Source organism: Lepus europaeus, chromosome 13, assembly GCF_033115175.1.
Source record: "Lepus europaeus isolate LE1 chromosome 13, mLepTim1.pri, whole genome shotgun sequence".
NCBI classification, from domain to species: Eukaryota; Metazoa; Chordata; class Mammalia; order Lagomorpha; family Leporidae; genus Lepus; species Lepus europaeus.
In genome coordinates, this window is record NC_084839.1 from 59078977 (window position 1) to 59101057 (window position 22081).

Below are 22081 nucleotides of genomic sequence, written 5' to 3' on the forward strand. Positions count from 1 at the left end.
AAGTACTCATCGTGTGTTTCTTATTTCACTGCTTATTGTCTAATGCCTAACTACAGTAATCTCATATATTCTGTCCAAATATAGTAGTTCACAGAAGGAAGGCAAGTCTGAAACCAGTTTGTCTATTACCTGAAAATGAGATTCCTACCACACCCACACCCTTTCCTCACCAGTAGTTGAGCCAATATTAATTATATCAACGCTCCTCTCTTCATGGATCTTAGTAGAAGACAACTGTGAATGACAGAGACCAATGAGAAGTGGATATTCTAGGACTGGAGCTTGGGGATGGACATTTTAAAAAATGTTAACATCTTTTGAGTTAATATGACACCCTAAGACTCAACTCCTGTGTCTCTCAAGCTGGAGATGGATTCTCAAGAAAAAAGTTATGCTCCTGGAAAATACACTGTCTGGTATAAACCCTATCTATCTCTAAGGAAATCATGCATAAATATGTGGAACCATTAGTAAGGAAACAGTAAAATGGTCTAGTGGGACTACTTTTATATTCCTTTTCATTTTTGCTGCACACAATAGACTTTTTTCCCTTTTAATACAGATTACTATTAAGAATTTTTATTTGGTTGAATCATCTTTCCAATAGGTTGGGGGTTTGTGAATCATTCAAGCCAGTCAGATGTCATTCTGCAGCAAGAAATTTTTGTTAATTTCAATGAAAGAAAAAAAATAGCCTTGTAGAACTTATGAGTGATCATCAAGTCATAAATCCCTAAGCTTTCAGGAACTTCAAAATCCTCATTTTATATTAGAAAGCAGTTTGTTATCACTGAAAATGGCATGGGGCCAGTGTTGTGGAGTAACAGGTTAAAGCCAAAGCTTGCATACTAGCATCCAATAAAGGTGCTGGTTGAGTCCTGGTTGTTCCACTTTTGATCCAGCCCCTTATAATGCACCTGGGAAAGCAGCAAAAGATGGACCAAGTGCTTGGGGGCCCCTGTACCCAGAGACCTGGAAGAAACTCCTGGCTCCTGCCTGGCACAGCTGCGGTGGGAGATCAGATGGAGCCTAGGTTTGGGGAATGAACTAGCGGATGGAAGATCTTTATTTCTCTAGCTTCTCTGTCTGTAACTCTGCCTTTCAAATAAATAAAATCTTTTTTAAAAATGGCATGAAGTTTAGAGTCAAGCACAACTAGGTTTCATTCAAAACTCTTCTCAGTTTTCCTTATAATCAGTTTTATCAACTCCAAAATGGAAATATTAATTCAAATTGTTAGAAATATGAAAATTAAATAAGAAAAATAACTTAGATTGAACATGATACATAGATGATCAATAAATTTAGCTCCTTTATCTTTGTGAGATGTAATGATTTTGTTGTTGATAATCTAAAAACAGTTGTCATGCCATTAAACAAGACAGTCTATAAATTTAAGTAGGCATAATTATCATGAAATCCTCTATTATCAAAAAGAAAGATGTTTATTAATAATCTTATAAGATTAATTGGAAAAACTTTTTTTTCATTTGGAAAACAAATTAAAATTTAAAAAAAAATTAGGGGTTTCATTTCAGTGCGTTTACTATAATTTGGAAATAAAACAGAGTGTATAACATTTTATATTTCATTTGATATTGGTGCACAAAATTGATGACATGTCATGCTTAAAAGTAAAACTAGTGACACTTAAGTATTTTACTGATTAAAAGTTCAAACATAACAGCAAATTGCAAGGAGTTATCTGAAATGGGAAACTAGCTAGTGTCAACTTTTTAACACTTCATTCACCTCCCAAAAATGTTATTATAGAACGCGGCCAGCGCTGCAGCTCACTGGGCTAATCCTCCACCTGCGGCGCTGGCACCCCAGGTTCTAGTCCCATTCGGGGTGCTGGATTCTGTCCCGGTTGCTCCTCTTCCAGTCCAGCTCTCTGCTGTGGCCCAGGAGTGCAGTGGAGGATGGCCCAGGTCCTTGGGCCCTGCACCCCATGGGAGACCAGGAAAAGCACCTGGCTCCTGGCTTTGGATCGGCGTGGTGCACCGGCCGCAGCGGCCATTGAGGGTTGAACCAACGGAAAAGGAAGACCTTTCCTCTCTGTCTCTCTCTTTCACTGTCCACTCTGCCTGTCCAAAAAAAAAAAAAAATCTAGGAAAGAGGAGCTGGCATTGTGGCATAGTGGGCCTGTAGCGCCTATATGGGTGCCGGATCATGTCATAGCTGCTCCACTTCCCATCCAGCTCCCTGCTAATGGCCTGGGAAAAGCAGCAGCAGATGGCACAAGTGCATGGACCCCTGCCACCAACATGGGAGACCTGGATGAAACTCCTGGCTTCAGCCTGGCTCAGCCCTGGCCATTAAAGCCATCTGGGGAGTGAACCAGCAGATAGAAGATATTCTCATTCTCTCTCTCTCTCTCTCTCTCTCTCTCTCTGTAGCTCTGATTTTCAAATAATCAATCTGAAAAATAAAGTAAGATCAGATGACCCATAACAACAAATACAGCAACAGAAATTTCCATTAAAAGAACAGAAGTGAAGAAAAAAAATTAGAGGATGAAATATAACTAATAAGCTACTAGCAGAGGGAAATAAATAATTTAACACAGAACGAAGAAAACTGTGAGAAGATGACAAAGAAGCAACAGAAATATGTCTTCCAACCTACAAAAAATTGCAACGGCAGAATCTGTCTGATGTAATTGTTTCAGAAATTTAAAGTCTATTGAAGGCTTCCAACTTCCAGGGAAAAGTTTAGTTGGCAAATTCAGTTCATTTTGGACAATTATAGCCCTCAGACAGTAGCAGTTGAGCATTTCCCTCGCCAGCCTCAATATGGGAAATTGTATATCTTTCAGAGCAGCACCTAATCAGTCTCCTGGAACCAGGGTGAGCAAAACCTTGCCCTCTGAATACAGGAGATCTCTGCTCTGATTTTAACTTGATGTTTCTGATTATGGAGGTACAGACAAAGGGGCCACATTGTTGCACCCCTTTTCATTATTGCAAGGCCCTCTCTCTTGGCCAAAGTGGCTACCAAGGGTAATAGCCTCTTTATACCAATTCATTTCCCTTTTCCCCTTTTAAAAACCAGACATTAAAGACTAAGACCCTCAAAAGCAACTGCATATACTAGGACAATTAGAAGGCGGGCACACATCCAAGCAAAGAAAGGTATAGGGTCAGAAAAAAACAGAATATCATAAGTTTATACTTCAATATTATCCTTGGTACAGAATTAGTCTAAAACAAACAAAAAAATTTTTTTAAACCTGTCAAAAATAGCAAACCTGAGTTATAAGGAAAATTTGAGACCCAGAAGCACCACATTATTGGATAAACATCCAGTTTCAACCACAACAGAAATCACAAGGTATACAAATAAATAGGAAAGTACTTAAAAGAATAAATCAACATAAACTGTTCATGAAAAGAGACCAGGGAGCATATTTACTAAAGACGAAAACAACTATCTTTCTTAAATATGCTCAAAGAACTAAAGGAAGATGAGGAGAAAGTGAAGAAAATTATGAATGAATAGTGGGAATATCAACAAGATGATATGAAGTCTAAAAACAAACCCAAAGGGGAATTCTGAAGCTAAAAATTACTTAAATGACAAAGTCACTTCTGGATTTCAAAGGTGGATTTGAGCAGGCTGAAAAATTAGCAAACTGAAATACAGGACAATAGAAATGATCCTCCTAAGGATCAGGAAGTGAAAAGACTAAACAAAAGTAAATAGACTCTAAGGAAAATGTGAAACAACACTAATAAGACTAACAAATGCAACCTTGGAGTTCTAAAATGAGAAGATAAAGAACTAGAGAAAATATAAGAATTAATGGCTAAAAATTTCCCAAATTTCACGAAAGACATGAATATAAACATCCAAGAAGTTCAACAAAATCCAAGATGAACTCAAAGCCAACTACCCCAAAACACATTACAATAAACTCGCAAAAAGCCATGCCAAAGATATAATCTTGAATCCAGAGAAAAGCAACTGGTCCCACATAAGGGACCTTCAGTAAAACTAACAAGAAATTTTTTTTTTTAATCAGAAGCTTTGACAGCCAGAAAGCAACATAAGTATACTTCAAATGTTTGTGGAAAAAGTAGAATTAAAAGATATGTGTGCAACTTTTTTTTTTGAAAATCATGCATAGTTTTTTCACAATGCACATTTTTTTGAAGATCCTTCATATATTCATAGTGATACAAGAAAAAACAAAACTTTCAATCAAGACTCCTGTATCTGGCACAATTACCCTTCAAAAGCGAAGAAGAAATTAAGATATTCTCTCATCAACAAAAGCTGAGAGTTCCTATCACTAGACATGCCCTGAAAGAAATGTACACAAGAGTCCTGCAGAGTGAACTACCAGGGCACAAGACAGTAATTCTAGTGATACAAAGAAATAAAGATCTCAATAAAAGTAACTACATGGGCAATTCTAAAGGCTAATATTATTTTAACAATGCCACTTTTTGTTTTCTTTAAAATCAGGGACAAGCCAATATCCCACTTCTACATGTCTCTTCAACAGAGTGACACAATTTTAACAGAATTTGGCTTCCTTGGGGCCGGCGCTGTGGTGCAGCAGGTTAAAGCCCTGGCCTGAGGCACTGGCATCCCATATGGGTGCCAGTTCTAGTCCTGGCTGTTCCTCTTCTGATCCAACTCTCCGCTATGGCCTGGAAAAGCAGAAGATGGCCCAAGTCCTTGGGCCCCTGCACCCACGTGGGAGACCCGGAAGAAGTTCCTGGCTCCTGGCTTCAGAATGCCGTAGCTCTGGCCATTGGGGCCATCTGGGGAGTGAACCAGCGGTTAGAGGTCCTCTCTTTTTGTCTCTACCTCTCTCTGTAACTTAGTCTTTCAAATAAATAAAATAAATCATTAAAAAAAAAAGAATTTGGCTTCCTAACTCATATACACATTTAAACCTGAAAGTTTTTTGCAACAGTTAAGCAATAATTTGTTCAGTGTGGAGTTTTTATACAATTATGGTGACTGGGAGATGAGCCCAAGAGAAGATGTTTAGGTCACTGAGTATGCTCAGGAAGAATCATTTGACACAAACCAATGGGGCTGCCCAATATTTATTTTTTAAAGATTTATTTTATTCATTTGAAAGAGTTACAGAGAGAGGTAGGTACACAGAGAGGTCTTCTTTTGTTTTTTTTTATTTACTTAATGTGAATTTACAAAGTGCAACTTTTGTATTGCTGTGGCTCCCCCCCCCCCCCAAGAGAGGTCTCCTATCAGCTGCTTCACTCCCCAAATGGCTGCAATGGCTAGAGCTGAGCCAATACGAAGCCAGGAGCTTCCTCCAGGTCTCCCACATGGGTTCAGAGACCCAAGGACTTGAGTCATCCTCCACTGCCCTCTCACGCACATTATCAGGGAGCTGGATTCAAAGTAGGGCAGCCAAGGCTTAAACTGGCACCCATATGGGATGCAGGAACTCCAGGCCAGGGCTTTAACCTGCTGTGCCACAGTGCTGGATTGGCTGCCCAATCTTGGACTATGAACCTCTCACACTGTAAGATTAAATAAACCTTCCTTCACAAGTAGGTTCTTTCAGGTATTTTAGTTAAAGTAATAAAAAGCAGACTAACACAATAAGTACAGAAAATTCTAACTAGAGAACTTATGCTAGAAAAATAAAGGCATGCAAGTTATAAAGATATAAGTAAAATTACTTCTGTTCACAGATGCTATTATCTGATATGCAGAAGATACTAAAGATCACGCGCATGCACACACACACACACGCAAAGGAAAATGTTAGAAGAACTAAATGGGGGCCGGCGCTGTGGTGTAGTGAGTTAAGCTGCTACCTGCAATGCCAACATCCCACATGAACACCAGTTTGCGTCCTGGCTGCTCCACTTCTAATGTAGCTCTTTGATAATGTGCCTGGGAAAGCAGCTGAAGATGGCCCATGTACTTAAGCCCTTGCACCCACATGGGAGACCTGGATGAAACTCCTGGCTCCTGGCTTTGGATTGGCCCAGCTCCAGCCATTGTGACCATTTGCAGAGTGAAGCAGCAAACAGAAGATCTCTAACTCCGCCTTTCAAATAAATAAATCATATGAGAAAAAAAAAAAAAAAGAAGTACTAAATGTATTTATCAAAGTAGTAGGAAACCACTCAACACCCAAAAGTCAGTTGCATTTCTATATACTAACAATGAAAAATCTGAAAAGGAAGTTGCACAAAACAATCCCGTTCACAATAGAATCAAAAGACAACAAAATACTGAGGGATTAATTTTCCCTAGGAGGTGAAAGACTTTAACAATGAAAACTGTAAAACATTGGTGAAAGAATTTAAAAAGACATATAAATGGAAACATGTATCACATTTGTAGATTGGAAGATTTAATTTTGTTAAGATGTCAGTACTACCCAAAATGAACAACAGAATCAGTACAGTTCTATCAATATACCAATGATGATTTTTCAGCAATAGAAAAGCCTTCCCTAAAATTCATAGGGAATCCTAAGGGATTCTAGATTTCCAAAGTAATCTTGAAAAATAACAAAGCTGGAGGACACACACTTCTTGATTTTAAAATCTACAACAAAACTATTAACAAAGTAATGTGGTACTGACACAAACATAAAGACCAGCAGAAAAGATAGAAAGCCCACAAATAAACTCTCACATATATGGTCAAATGATTTTTTGGTAAAGGTACCAAAAAAAACTTACCAATGTACACTCCCCCTATCTGGTTAACATGACCTGCTTCTAGGTATCTAGCCCAAAGTATCCTTTACTAACAGACTAAACATTTTTCTGTGTGTTTATTGGTCAATTGCATTTCTTATTTTCTGAGTAGCCCAATTGTGATATTTGCTACTTTTTTTATGGGGGTGTTTTACTTCTTATGGGTTATTGGTTTTGTATAATATGTATATAAGCCTTTTGTACAGGATATGCTATAAATCTTAAGTTGATTAGACCAACATAATTTATTTAGAAAGCATTAACAACAAACTCTGTGAGGCAGAAGAAAGAATATCCAACCTAGAAGACAAATCTTTGGAAACATCTCAGACCAAAAAAAAAAAAAAAGAAGGAAAAAAAAAAAAAGAAAAATCAGAAAAGCTGAAAATGGTGTTCAAGATTCATGGGATACTATCAAATGACCTAACATACAGGTCTTAGGAGTTCCTGAAGGTGTGGAGAGAGAATGAAGTAGAAGACTTATTCAGTGAAATAAAAGCATAAAAATTCCTTAATTAAAAGAAAAATATGGACATTCAAGTACAGGAAGCATATAAAACTTCTAATAGACAGCAGAAAATATCTTCACCATGACACATTACAAACTTTTAAAGGAAAACATAAAGAAAAGATTATGAAATGTGCATAAGAGAAACAACAGATTACCTTCAAAGGATCTCAGCTAGACTGACAGCTGATTTCTCATTGGAAACTCTATAAGCAAGGAGAGACTGAACAGACATAGTCCAAGTCCTAAAAGAAAAAAAAAAAAACTGTCGACCCAGAATACTGTACACAGCAAAGCTCTCATTTATAAATGAAGGTATAAAATAAAGACCATCCAAAACAAACAGAAATTAAAAGAAATTTGTCACCACTCATCCAGCTATATAAATGATACTTAAGGATATGCTACACATAGAAACAGAAAAATGATAGCTCTCATTATGAAAGAATGTGAAGGCAGAGAATCTCTTAGTAAAAGTACAAAGGAAATTAAAAGAAACCAATAGGAATATTTATGGAAAAGTGGCAGGACCAAGTCATTACTTATCAATAACACCTTGAATGTAAATGGCATAAATTTTCCAATTAAAAGATACAGGCAGACTGGCTGAATGGATTGATAAATAAGAACCATCTATTAGGTTCCTACAATAAAACAACTCACAAACAAAAATACACATAGACTGAAAGTGAAAGCATGGAAAAAGATATTCCATGCTAATAGAAAGCAAAAACAAGTAAGAATAGCCATCCTAATGTCAGACAAATTAGACTTTAACACAACTGTTGAAACAGACAAAGGGCATTATGTAATGATGAAGGGATAAATTCAACAAGAATATGTGACTAAAGTAATGTATATGGAACCAATGCCAGGGCATCTGGCTATTTTAAAAACCTATATTCATAGATCTAAATGGAGACAAAGACTTCAGGACAATAATAATGGGTGACTTTAACACCCTACTTTCATCAATGGACAGATCAACCAGACAGAGAATCAACAAAGAAACAACAGAGCTAATCCACACTGTAGACCAAATGGACCTCAGAGATATATATAGAACATTTCATACACACTTATAGAACTCCCATTCTTTTTAAAATTTTTTATTCTTGTTTTTTTTTTTAAAGAAAACTAATAAGTATAAATTTCAAAAGTACAACTTTTGGATTATAGCAGCTTTTCCCCCCATAACCTCCCTCCCACCTACAAATCATCCCATCTCTTACTCCCTCTCCCATCCCATTCTTCGTTAAGATTCATTTTTAATTATCTTTATATACAGAAGATCAAATTACTATATACTAAGTAAAGATTTCTACAGTTTGCACCCACACAGATACACAAAGTATAAAGTACTGTTTGAATACTAGTGTTACCGTTAATTCACATAGTACAGCACATTAAGGACAGAGATCTTACATGGGGAGTAAGTGCACAGTGAATCCTGTTGTTGATTTAACAATCGACCCTCTTATTTATGACATCAGTAATCACCTGAGGCTCTTGTCATGAGTTGCCAAGGCTATGGAAGCCTCTTGAGTTTGCCAACTCTGATCTTATTTAGACAAGGCCATAGTCAATGTGGAAGTTCTCTCCTCCTTCTTTGATGGCCCATTCTTTCTGCTGGGATCTCACTCACAGAGATCTTTCATTTAGGTCATTTTTTGCCACAGAGTTTTGGCTTTCCATGCCTGAGAAACTCTCATGGGCTTTTTAGCCAGATCCAAATGTCTTAAAGGCTGATTCCGAAGCCAGAGTGCTGTTTAGGGCATTTGCCGTTCTGAGTCTGCTGTGTATCCCACTTCCCATATTGGGTGTTCTCTCCTTTGTAATTCTATCTATTATTATTTGCAGACACTGGTCTTATTTATGTGATCCCTCTGACACTTAATCCTATCTTTATGATCAATTATGAACTTAAACCTATCACTTTAACTAGTAAGATGGCATTGGTACCTGCCACCTTAAAGGAATTTGGAGTCCCATTGGCACGTTTCTCACTCTACCATTAGGGGTAAGTCCAAGTAAGCATGTGCTGAACTGTATGTCTCCTCCCTCTCTTATTCTCACTCTTATTTTTAACAGAGATTACTTTTCAGTTAAATTTAAACACAGAAGAATATTTTTGTGTTAAAGAGTTCAACCAATAGTATTAAGTAGAAAAAGAAAATACTGGAAAGAATAAAACAGTAAGCTGTTCCTCAAAAGTCAGGATCAGAGAGAATATGGTATTTGTCCCTTTGGGAATGGCTTATTTCACTCAGCATGATGTTTTCCATTAACAAAATTTATATACCATTGGCCCAATTAATCACAGAAAAGGAAAGACCCATATTAATAAAATATGAAAAAGGAGATGTTACAATGGCTACCACAGAAATAAAAACAATCATCAGGAATTACTGCAAACAGCTATAAAAGCCAACACATCGGAAAATCTAGGAGAAATGCACAGATTCCAGGACATATACAATCTACCAAAATTGAGTCATGAACACAGAGAAAACCTAAACAGACCAAAAATCAAGATGGAGAGCAAATCCACAATCAAGACTCTTCCAAAAAAGAAAAGCCCAGGACTGGATGACCTCATTGCTGAATTTTACCAAAGCTTTAATGAACTAATTCTAATTCTTCTCAAGCTATTAAAAACAATTGAAAGGAGGTAATCTTCCCAAATTCCTTATATGAGGCAATATCACCCTCATTCCAAAATCAGAAAAAGATACAAGGAAAGAGAACAATAGACCAGTATTCCTGATGAACATAGATGCAAAGATCCTCAATAAATATTAGCTAATTTAATCCAACAACACATCAAAAGATCATTCACCCAGTGGTATTTATCCCTGGTATGCAGGGATGGTTCAATATATGGAAATCAATGAATGGGATACATCACATTTAATAAACTGGAGAATAAAAACCACATGATTATTTCAATCGATGCAGAGAAAGCATTTGATAAAACTCAACATCTTTTCATGACAGAAACCTTAAGCAAACTGTATATAGAAGGAATATTCATCAACAAAACTAAGGCAATTTATGACAAACCCACAGCCAGCATCATACTGAATAGGGGAAAATTGGAAGCATTTCCACTAAGAACTGGAACCAGGCAAGGTTGCCCACTTGCACTATTGCTATTCAATATAGTGCTGTAATTTTAGCCAGAGCCATTAGAGAAGAAAAAGGAATCTATGGGATCCAAATTGGAAACGAAGAACTCAAACTATCCTAGTTTGAAGATGGCATTATCCTACATAAGGGGGACCAAAAGATTCCACTAAGAGACTACTGGAACTCATAAGAGAGTTTGCTAAAGTTGCAGGATATAAAATCAGCACATAAAAATCAACAGCCTTTATATATAGTAATAATGCCACAGCTGAGAAGGAACTTGTAAGATCAGTACCATACACAATAGCTACAAAACATTTAAATACCTCAGAATAAATTTAACCAAGGGTGTAAAAGATCTCTACAATGAAATTTACAACATATTAAAAAAATAAATAGAAGACACAAAAATGGAAAAACTTTCCATGTTTGGGATTGGAAGAATTAATATAAAACTGTCTATACTACTGAAAGCAATTTAAAGATTCAATGAAATCCCAATCAAAATATCAATGACATTCTTCCCAGATACAGGAAAAACAATGCTAAAATTCATATGGAGGGGCCGGCGCTGTGGAATAACAGGTAAAGCCACCATTTGCAGTGCTGGTATCACATATGGGTGCTGGTTCAAGACCTGGCTGCTTCACTTCCAATCCAGCTCTCTGCTATGGCCTGGGAAAGTAGTAGAGATGGCCCAAGTCCTTGGGGCCCTGCACCTGTGTGGGAGACCCGGAAGAAGCTCCTGGGTCCTGGCCTCGGATCAGCACGACTCTGGTCATAGCAACCATTTGAGGAGTGAACCAGCAGATGAAAAATCTCTCTCTCTGTGTCTCTGTCTCTCTGTAACTCCACCTTTCAAATAAATAAATAAATCTTTAAAAAAATTCATATGGAGACACAAGAGACCCTGAATGGTTACAGCAATTTTAAACAACAAAACAAAGCTAAAAGCACCACAATACACAATAGATTTCAAAACATATTACAGGGCAGTTATAATCTTAACATTCTGATGCTGGCACAAAAATAGATATGTAGACCAATGAAACAGAACAGAAACCCCAGAAATTAATCCATGCATCTACAACCAACAAATCTTTGATAGACAAGTTAAAATTAATCCCTGGAGGAAAGAGAGTCTCTTCAACAAATTGTGCCGGGAAAATTGGATCTACACATGCAGAAGAATGGAACACATTCCCTACCTTATACCTTATAAAAAATCAACTCTAAATGAATCAAGGAGCTAAAGCTATGACCTAATACCATTAAAATACTAGAAGAAAGCATGAGGGAAACTCTGCAATACACTGGCATAGGTAAAGACCCCAGAAACACAGGCAATCAAACCCAAAATAGACAAATGGGATTATATCAAGCTAAGAAGCTTTCTACAAAGTCAAGAAAACACTTAAAAAAGTGAAGAGGAACCAACAGAATGGGAGACAATATATGCAAACTACCCAGCTGATAAAGGATTAATATCCAGGATCCACTAAGAGCTCAAGAAATTCATCAACAACAAAACAAACAATCCAGTTAAGTAATGGGCAAAGGACATGAACAGGCATTTTTCAAAGGATGAAATTCAAATGGCCAAAGCAAACAGGAAAAATTTCTCAGGATCACTAGCCATCAGGGAAATGCAAATCAAGACTATAATGAGGTTCCACCTCACCCCAGTTTAGAATGGCTATTATCCTAAAATCAAAAACAATAAATGCTGGTAAGGATGGGGTAAAAAGGTACCCTAATACCCTGTTGGAGGGAATGTAAACTAGTACAAACATTATAGAATACAGTAAGGATGTTCTGAGTTATCATACAATCCAGCCTCTCACTCCTGGGTTTTAGTTAAATGAAATTAAATCAATGTATGAAAGAGTTATCTGTATTCCCATATTTCTTGCAGCTGAATGTACAATAGCTAAAATATGGAATCAGCCCAAATGTCCAACAAATGATGACTGGAAAAAGAAAATGTGACATATATATACCATGGGATACTAACGCATAAAACAGAACGAAATCCTGTTTTTGCAACAAAATGGATGGGACTGCAAACCATTATGCTTAAATAAGCCAGTTCCCAAAAGACAAATATTATATGTTTTTATCTTAATGTGGCAATTAATATAAAATGCAAAAATATATAGCAACAAAATGGATATCTTGTGGTATGACTGTTGTTTTTAGCTCTTGTGGAACTGTGGTCTTCGTACTTTTTATGTATTATTATGGTTATACTCATGTGGAACCATGGTCTTCCTACCTTTTACTTATTATTATGGTTACTGGTAAATTAAGCCTGTGTTTATAGAGCGAACTTAAATTATGATTTTGCAAAAATTAAAGAAAAAGAGGAAGGAAGCAGGGTACTGATACAGAGGGAGGGAGGGAGGGAAGTATGGTTATCTTCTTAGAGCTATACCTATAGAATTCAAGAACCTGCTTTCTTTATATGAATAAAAATTTTAAAAATCATACAACTAATAACAGAGCCTAGAATTGAATCAATAGCCTAGATTTTTTTAAAAATCAATCAATATGAGGCAATAGGGATGCAAGGAAGCAGGGTGGCAGTCAGAAGGCAGCAGTAGAACACTGGTCTTGGGAATGAGGACCCAGGGAAGGATGATACTGTGTAACACCTCTCATCCTGCGTAGCAAATCCTTCTTCCCATGGCCCAGAACATCATTGTGCTACATGGCTGAACATTTAGATGGCTACAGCTCAACCTCATATTGTATGAATATGGTGAGAACCAAGAACATTCTGACTTAAGAAAGTAAAAGATTCTATGTGAAAATATGTATGCCCACTTTCACCTTCAGAGTAACCATTGGTAACAAAAACTTCACAGGTGAAGGTAGAACAATCTGCCAAAGCATAGAGCTACAGAAGCTTCAATAAATATTTTGAAAGCCAAGGGTGAGCATTTGACTTAACAGGTAGAACCTGGGTTAGTATGGCAACATCACACACTGGAGTCCCTGGATTCAGCTCCAGCTCCTGAGCCCAGCTTCCTGCCAATGTAGACTTTAAGAGGCACTAGTGATTATGCAGGTCACTGGGGTCTGGCCACCTATATGGAGACCTGGATTATGTTCCCAGTTCCTGGCTTCACACCCTTACTCACCGTGGCATTTAGAGAGTAAACTGCAGACGAGACCTCTGTCTCTCAAATATAAAAACACAGGAGCTAGTGCTATTGTGCAGCAGGTTAGGCCACCATCTGCAGAACTGGCATACCATAAGGTCACTGGTTCAAGTCCTGGCTGTTCCACTTCCAATCCAGCTCCCTGCTAATGTGCTTAGGAAAGCAGAGGAATATGGTACAAGTGCTTGGGGTTCTGCACCTACATGGGAGACCTGAATGAAGATTCTGGTTCCTGGATTCACCATGGCCCAGCTCTGGCCATTGAGGCCATTTTGGAAGTTAACCAGCAGATGAAAGATATCTCTTTCTCTTTCTCTCTGTCTTTTCCTATAGCTCTTTCAAATTAATTAACTAACTAATTAATCTTTATATAAAAAGATGTGTGTTGTTTCTAATAGACATATAAAGATTATAATATTAATTATTAATTAATAATACATTCATATATATAATGCAAGCATTTGCTTTGGAGTTCTGGAACCTTCTAAGCAACGACAGCACCAGTTTAATCCCATTGGCTCATTACCAGAATTGGCCATTCATCAAGCATGGAGACTTCCTGAATATACCCTTTTCCAGGAGGCAGGACCTGCTCATAAGAAATAATATACCACAACTAGCAGGCTAGAGTCATTTATGGAAACTGGAAAGAAGATGTCAAAAAGCAAGCCAAAAAAAAAAAATGCTGCTGAGAAATTTCTTGCCAAATATTTCTTCAGAGAAGCACATTTCTTTAACAAATCTGCGATAGAATATTCTTTAGGATATACTTGGCACTCCTTGAGGAATTCTCCTGGGGAAAAGATCAATTTATTGAAAAGAAGCCTCTTTAGTATTTCAAATACAGATTACATCCAGCTGCTTAGTGAAACTGCCAGCAAACAGGTTTCAGTATAACATATTTGCATCTAAAAGAAATAGGTGCCAATGAACATTATCAATGTGTCACTGAACTGTCAGCCAGTTCCATCAGTCTGTTGTGGCTCAGGTGCCTCTATAGCCACGTACAAAGTAAGGCAGTCCATAATACTTTGCAGTAGTTAAACCTAATAGCAGAAAGAAAGTACTACTGGAACCATTTAGAAAATTTAGAATGTGCCATTCTGTGGAAGATCTCAGCAAACAAGAAGATGATACAGAATACACAGATCTGTAAGGTACTGGTTCTCCAGTTAATATATGGGAGAACTATAATGTGTGTTCATTTAGAACCTCTTAAATCCACTTTGCACTGTGGTTTGCTTTAAGTGAAGACATTTGTAATTTGTTGCTTCTTATTAAAATCTAAGGGAAGGTCTGAGCACATCCAAAATCTATGGGGCCCTCCTGTTTGCCCTATGTTGATTTCTGAAGCTGCATTTCTTCAGAACAGATTAGAAAGACATTTAAGCGTATTAGACAGAAAGGTGTCAACTTCTCACAAGAAGGAACATGAGGAGAAAAGTTCAAGAATTATAAATTCTTAGAAAACATAAAAGATCCTTTGGACCCTGGCAAGCCAAATGTCAACCAGTCAAAAGATACTAGATGGCTATTGACTAGTTCCACGAAGGCAAAGCTTCAAGCCAAGATGGGATAATGCTTCCCCACCATGTGTCTAAGGCCACAAATGACACTAATCCTTTTTAATGGTCACAGAGGCTGACAACTTACTTGGCTTTAGAACTAAAGAACAAAATCATCTTTGAGGACTCACCATAAACAGGTCACGTGCACCAATGTCAACAGCTAGCAGGAATGCCTTTTCAAATCTCTGGTACCTAGAAGGAGGAAAGAAATGTTGCATGTTAGTTTTGAAAAAAACTATATAAAAGGAGAAACCTGTTTATTTAATGTATTTATATAATATTGTTCATTTTTCTAATGGGAAAAACATTTTCAAACTGGCTTGTTATGATCTTGTATATGTGAAATGTTACTGTACTCAGAAGGAACTGTGGCACAGCCCTGTGGAGGTCTTCAGTGTAATTTTCATGAGCATAACCTTAAGTAGACACTGCTGAAGGTGGTGAAATGATAGCTTAGAAAATAAGTTTATCATAATTTTCACTTAATTGTGTTTTATAAGAGAAACGTATGGGTGTATTGAAAATACAGAATAAGACCAATGAATGAATTGTACAATTATATAGTTTTGTGTTTCTTAGGTGAAAGTTAAGATATCAAATCTTGGAATACAGCTAGAGTTGTGGTGCAGAGGGTTAAGCTGCAGCTTCCAACACAGGCATCCCAAATCAGAGCACCAGTTTGAGCACTTGCTGCTCTGCTTGTGATTCAGTTTCCTGCTAATGTGTGAGGGAAGACAGTGGATGATGACCCACCAAGGTTCCTGGGGTCCTGCCACCTGCCTGGGAGACCTGCATGAATTTCCAGGCTCCTGGCTATGGCCTTGCTCAGCCTAGGTTGTTGCAGCCATTTGGGGAGTGAACTAGTAAATTGGTGAGCTGGAAGATCTTTCTCTCTGTAACTCTGCCTTGCAAATAAATAAACAAGTAAGTAAGTAAATAAATCTGTTTTTAAAGAGCCTTGTAAATATTATTTTTTCACTTTAATGAATATAAATTTCCAATGTACAGCTTATGGATTACAATAGCTCCCCCCCCATAACTTCCCTCCCACACGCAACCCTCCCCTCTCCCACTCCCTCTCCCCTTCCATTCACATCAAGATTCATTTTCAATTCTCTTTATATACCGGAGTTCAATTTAGCATATATTAAGTAAAGATTTCAACAGTTTGCACCCACATAGAAACACAAAGTGTAAAATACTGTTACAGTACTAGTTATAGCATTAATTCACATTGAACAACACATTAAGGACAGAGATCCTACATGAGGAGCAAGTGCACAGTGACTCCTGCTGTTGACTTAACAAATTGACACTCTTGTTTATGGCATCAGTAATCTCCCTAGGCTCTTGTCATGAGTTGCGAAGGCTATGGAAGCCTTTTGAGTTTGCTGACTTCAATCTTATTTAGACAAGGTCATAGTCAAAGTGGAAATTCTCTCCTCCCTTCAGAGAAAGGTACCTCCTGCTTTGATGGCCTGTTCTTTCTACTGGGATCTCATGCAGAGATCTTTCATTTAGGGTTTTTTTTTTTTTTTTGCCAGAGTGTCTTGGCTTTCCATGCCTAAATACTCTCATGGGCTCTTCAGCTAGATCTGAATGCCTTAAGGGCTGATTCTGAGGCCAGAGTGCTGTTTAGGACATCTGCCATTCTATGAGTCTGCTGTGTATCCCACTTCCCATGTTGGATCCTTCTCTCCCTTTTTTATTCTATAGTTAGTATTTGCAGACACTAGTCTTATGTGATCCCTTTGACTCTTAGACCTATCATTATGATCAACTGTGAACTGAAATTGATCACTTGGACTAATGAGATGGCATTGGTACATGCCACCTTGATGGGATTGAATTGGAATCCCCTGGTATGTTTCTAACTCTACCATTTGGGGCAAGTCAGCTTGAGCTTGTCCCAAATTGTACATCTTCTCCCTCTCTTATTCCCACTCTTACATTTAACAGAGATCACTTTTCATTTAAATTTAAACACCTAAGAATAATTGTGTGTTAATTACAGAGTTCAACCAATAGTATTAAGTAGAAGAGACCAAGTGTAAACATTATTTTTAAATTCAATTTTTATTTATTTACTTGAGAGACTGACAAAGAACTCATACATGCTGACACACTCCTCAAATACATGCTAAACTGGAAATTCAACTGGGTCTCCCATGAAGGAAGCAGGGACCAAACCACTGGAACCATCATCTGCTGCAAAAGCAGGAAGCTGGAACTAGGAGCAAAGCCAGACCTGAAACCAGGTACTTCAATATGGGATGTTGGCATCCCAGTGGACATTCTAATTACCAGGAAAAATGCTAACCCCACAACTTGTTAATAAGTTTATGAGCTGCCAGGCCCAGAACCTGAAACACCTGTACAGTTTCCATGTTATGTTTGATGACTATTACCCCCATCTCCTCTTTTCCCCTTCTTACTAGCACTTTTAGCATTTGCCCGAATCCCTAGCTGCTATGGAAGATAGCAGTTATGCTTATTTTTGCTTGTACCAGGCAGCCTACTGATCTTTTCAGTGGGGGTGGGATGTAATGAAGAAGAGGCCAAAGGACTAATAAACTGTACTAATTATTCATGTATTTACTGTTATTCTGCATTTGTTCCCTCTCTGCTGTAACTATTCTAGCAATGGTAATCATGCATCTTCTAATGAATACACTTAAAGAGAGGTCCTCAACTTGTCTGCCCTTTGGACCACATCTAATTCTGTAATGTGCTCTTCCTGAAAATACTCTATAGCTTTCACTTCTTCTTTTCCATCACTCTTTGTTTTTCTTTTTTTAAGACTGAATCTCTTTATTCTCCCTTACTAGTTCATTCTCTCTGCCTCTTCAACAACTTTACCATTCCCATGACACTGATAATAAATTACATCAATGACTAACAAATCTACAAGATCCATCTCTCCTGAGTTACACACTCTTGTTTCCAGGCACCTCAAAGTTAACATGTCTAACATGTACATTAAAACATCAACTTGGTAACCACATAAGGGACAAATTGAAATTGAAAAGTAGTAAATTGGCCAGTGCCACAGCTCACTAGGCTAATCATCTGCCTGCGGTGCCAGCATACCGGGTTCTAGTCCCGGTTGGGGTGCCAGATTCTGTCCCGGTTGCCCCTCTTCCAGGCCAGCTCTCTGCTGTGGCCAGGGAGTGCAGTGGAGGATGGCCCAAGTGCTTGGGCCCTGCACCCCATGGGAGACCAGGAGAATGGCTCCTGCCATCAGATCAGTGTGGTGCGCCGGCCGCAGTGCACTGGCCACGGCAGCCATTGGAGGGTGAACCAACGGCAAGGGAGGACCTTTCTGTCTCTCTCTCATTGTCCACTCTGCCTGTTAAAAAAAAAAAAGAAAAAAGAAAAGTAGTAAATTAAGGGGGATACACTAGGGGGCGGAGCCAAGATGGCGGATAGTGAGGACATGTGCCAATAGTCTGGAAAATAAAGTTTCATAAAAGTAGAATTACAGTAGCCTCAGGAAAAGACTCAAGAAAAAAACTGCAGAGGAAACGCTTCCGGATCTAGTGGGTGTGACACAGAGGACCTACAAGGAGCCCACCGCGTGGAAACCCAACCGCGGGAGCCGAGCTGCAGAATCTCGCCAGTGCGGGAACGAACGGGAGGTAAGACAAAAGCCTCAGAAACCCGAGACATTGGTGGGGAAAGGCAGAGGCCCCTCCCTCCATTTGAGCAAAACAAAGAGCAGGCACCATTTTACATATGTAAAGCAGCAATGAGTACACAAACTAAGTAACTTTGGGTCTATGGTGAAACTTGAGAACACATTGAGGGCTGCATAAACTCTTTGTGTGGTCCCAGGGGTAGATCAAACGAATACTCACAGAGGCCAGATTTCAACTACCCTCAATTCCACTCAGCCATTCGGAATTACTTCCCAACTGAGTCAAAAAAAAAAAAAAAAAAAAGAGAGAGAGAGAGAGAGAGAGAGAGATCCAGCAAGGAGCAAGGTGAGTCACTTTTTGCACAGCCTTAAACCTGAAGAATCAAGCAGAGCTCTCTGGCCACACCCATCACAGCCTCTAAGGATCCATCAAAGCAGACAGCCCACTTAGAGGCATAGTATAACGAGAAAAAATCACCACAGCAAAAAAAAAAAAAATAAATAAATTATCTCCAACATGCCAAACAACAAACGTAGAAGCCGAGGTAATAAGAGCAAGGAAGATACTATGATGCCCCCAAATGAACAAGACACCCCAATGCAAGATTATGAAGATGAAAAGATAGAGGAAATGCAAGAAGCAGATCTCAAAAAACTGATAAGAACATTAAGAAGTTCTCAAAAACAAATTCTTGAACTACAGAAATCCTCAATGGACAAGATAGAAAATCTCTCTCGTGAAAATGAAATACTAAGGAGGAATCAAAATGAAATGAAACAACTAGTAGAACATGAAACTGTGATAGTGACAAGAAACCATAATGAAATGAAGAACTCAATAGATCAAATGACAAACACATTAGAGAGCATTAAAAACAGAATGGGTGAAGCAGAAGAGAGAATATCGGAATTAGAAGACAGAGAACAGGAAAGGAAACAGGCAAATCAAAGAAAAGAAGAAGAAATCAGAAATCTAAAAAATACTGTCAGTAATCTACAGGATACTATTAAAAAACCCAACATTCAGGTTCTAGGAGTTCCTGAAGGCATGGAGAGGGAGAAAGGATTAGAAGGCCTTTTTAGTGAGATACTAGCAGAAAATTTCCCAGGTTTGGAGAAGGACAGAGACATCCTAGTACAGGAAGCTCATAGAACCCCTAATAAACGTGACCAAAAGAGATCCTCACCATGACACATCGTAATCAAACTCACCACAGTGAAACAGAAAGAAAAGATCCTAAAATGTGCAAGAGAGAAACGCCAGATTACTCTTAGAGGATCTCCAATTAGACTCACAGCTGACTTCTCATCAGAAACCCTACAAGCTAGGAGAGAATGGCGAGATATAGCCCAGGTACTAAGAGAGAAAAACTGCCAGCCCAGAATATTATATCCTGCAAAGCTCTCATTTGTGAATGAAGGTGAACTAAAGACCTTTCACAGCAAACAGAAACTGAAAGAATTCGTCGCCACTTGTCCAGCCCTGCAAAAGATGCTTAAAGATGTGTTACATACAGAAACACAGAAACACGGTCACCAATATGAAAGAAGGTAAAGGAAGGAAACCTCACAGCAAAAGATCACAGGAATCTCAAACCATATATTAGAAAATATCTTTGGCAAATGGCAGGGCAAAGTTACTCCTTCTCAATAGTCACAGTGAATGTTAATGGCTTGAACTGTCCAGTTAAAAGACACCGATTGGCTGACTGGGTTAAGGAACAAAACCCATCTTTTTGCTGCTTACAAGAAACTCATCTTTCCAACAATGATGCATACAGACTGAAAGTGAAAGGCTGGAAAAACATATACCATGCCAACAGAAGTGAAAAAAGAGCAGGCGTAGCCATCTTAATATGGGACAACATAAACTTTACCACAAAAACTGTTAGGTTAAGGGATCCATTCAACAGGAAGATATAACGATTATCAATGTATATGCACCTAATTACAGGGCACCAGCTTATTTAAAAGACTTGTTAAGGGACTTAAAGGGAGACTTAGACACCAATACAATAGTACTGCGGGACTTCAATACTCCACTCTCAGAAATAGACAGATCATCCGGACAGAAGATCAACAAGGAGACAGTAGATTTAAATGACACTATAGCCCAAATGGATCTAACAGATATCTACAGAACATTTCATCCTACATCTAAGGACTTTACATTCTTCTCAGCAGTACATGGAACCTTCTCTAGGATTGACCACATACTAGGCCATAAAGCAAGTCTCAGCAAATTCAAGAGAACTAGAATCATACCATGCAGCTTCTCAGACCACAAAGGAATGAAATTGGAAATTAGCAACTCGGGAATCCCCAGAGCACGTGCAAACACATGGAGATTGAACAACATGCTCCTGAATGAACAATGGGTCATAGAAGAAATTAAAAGAGAAATCAAAAATTTTCTGGAAGTAAATGAGGATAACAGCACAACATACCAAAAACTATGGGATACAACAAAAGCAGTGTTAAGAGGAAAGTTTATATCAATAGGTGCCTACATCAAGAAATTGGAAAGGCACCAAATAGATGAGCTTTCAAGTCATCTCAAGGATCTAGAAAATCTGCAGCAAACCAAACCCAAACCCAGTAGGAGAAGAGAAATAATTAAAATCAAAGAAGAAATCAACAGGATTGAATCAAAGAAAACATTACAAAAAATCAGCCAAACGAGGAGCTGGATTTTTGAAAAAATAAACAACATTGACACCCCATTGGCCCAACTAACTAAAAAAAGAAGAGAAAAGACCCAAATCAATAGGATCAGAGATGAAAAGGGAAATGTAACAACAGATGCCACAGAAATAAAAAGAATCATCAGAAATTACTACAAGGACTTGTATGCCAGCAAACAGGGAAATCTATCAGAAATGGACAGATTCTTGGACACATACAACCTACCTAAATTGAGCCAGGAAGACATAGAAAACCTAAACAGACCCATAACTGACACAGAAAGTTAAACAGTAATAAAGGCCCTCCCAACAAAGAAAAGCCCAGGGCCAGATGGATTCACTGCTGAGTTCTACCAGACATTTAGAGAAGAACTAACTCCAATTCTTCTCAAACTATTCAGAACAATCGAAAAAGAGGGAATCCTCCCAAATTCTTTCTATGAAGCCACCATCACCTTAATTCCTAAGCCGGAAAAAGATGCAACATTGAAAGAGAATTACAGACCAATATCCCTGATGAACATAGATGCAAAAATACTCAATAAAATTCTGGCCAATAGAATGCAACAACACATCAGAAAGATCATCCACCCAGACCAAGTGGGATTTATCCCTGGTATGCAGGGATGGTTCAACGTTCGCAAAAACAATCAACGTAATACACTACATTAACAGACTGCAGAAGAAAAA

The 22081-nt window shown here is 38.2% G+C and overlaps 1 protein-coding gene and 1 pseudogene across 2 annotated transcripts in view; one reads left to right on the forward strand and one right to left on the reverse strand.

Annotated features, from left to right (window-relative positions):
* Positions 1–22081, reverse strand: part of WDPCP (WD repeat containing planar cell polarity effector) — a 654855-nt gene that overhangs the window by 115647 nt on the left and 517127 nt on the right. For both annotated transcript variants that reach the window (XM_062209520.1, XM_062209519.1), the window contains one exon: positions 15199–15262. In XM_062209520.1, the coding sequence (XP_062065504.1) occupies positions 15199–15262 (64 nt within the window). The remainder of the gene's footprint in view (positions 1–15198; positions 15263–22081) is intronic.
* LOC133772961 (interferon-inducible double-stranded RNA-dependent protein kinase activator A-like) lies at positions 13049–14542 on the forward strand (annotated as a pseudogene).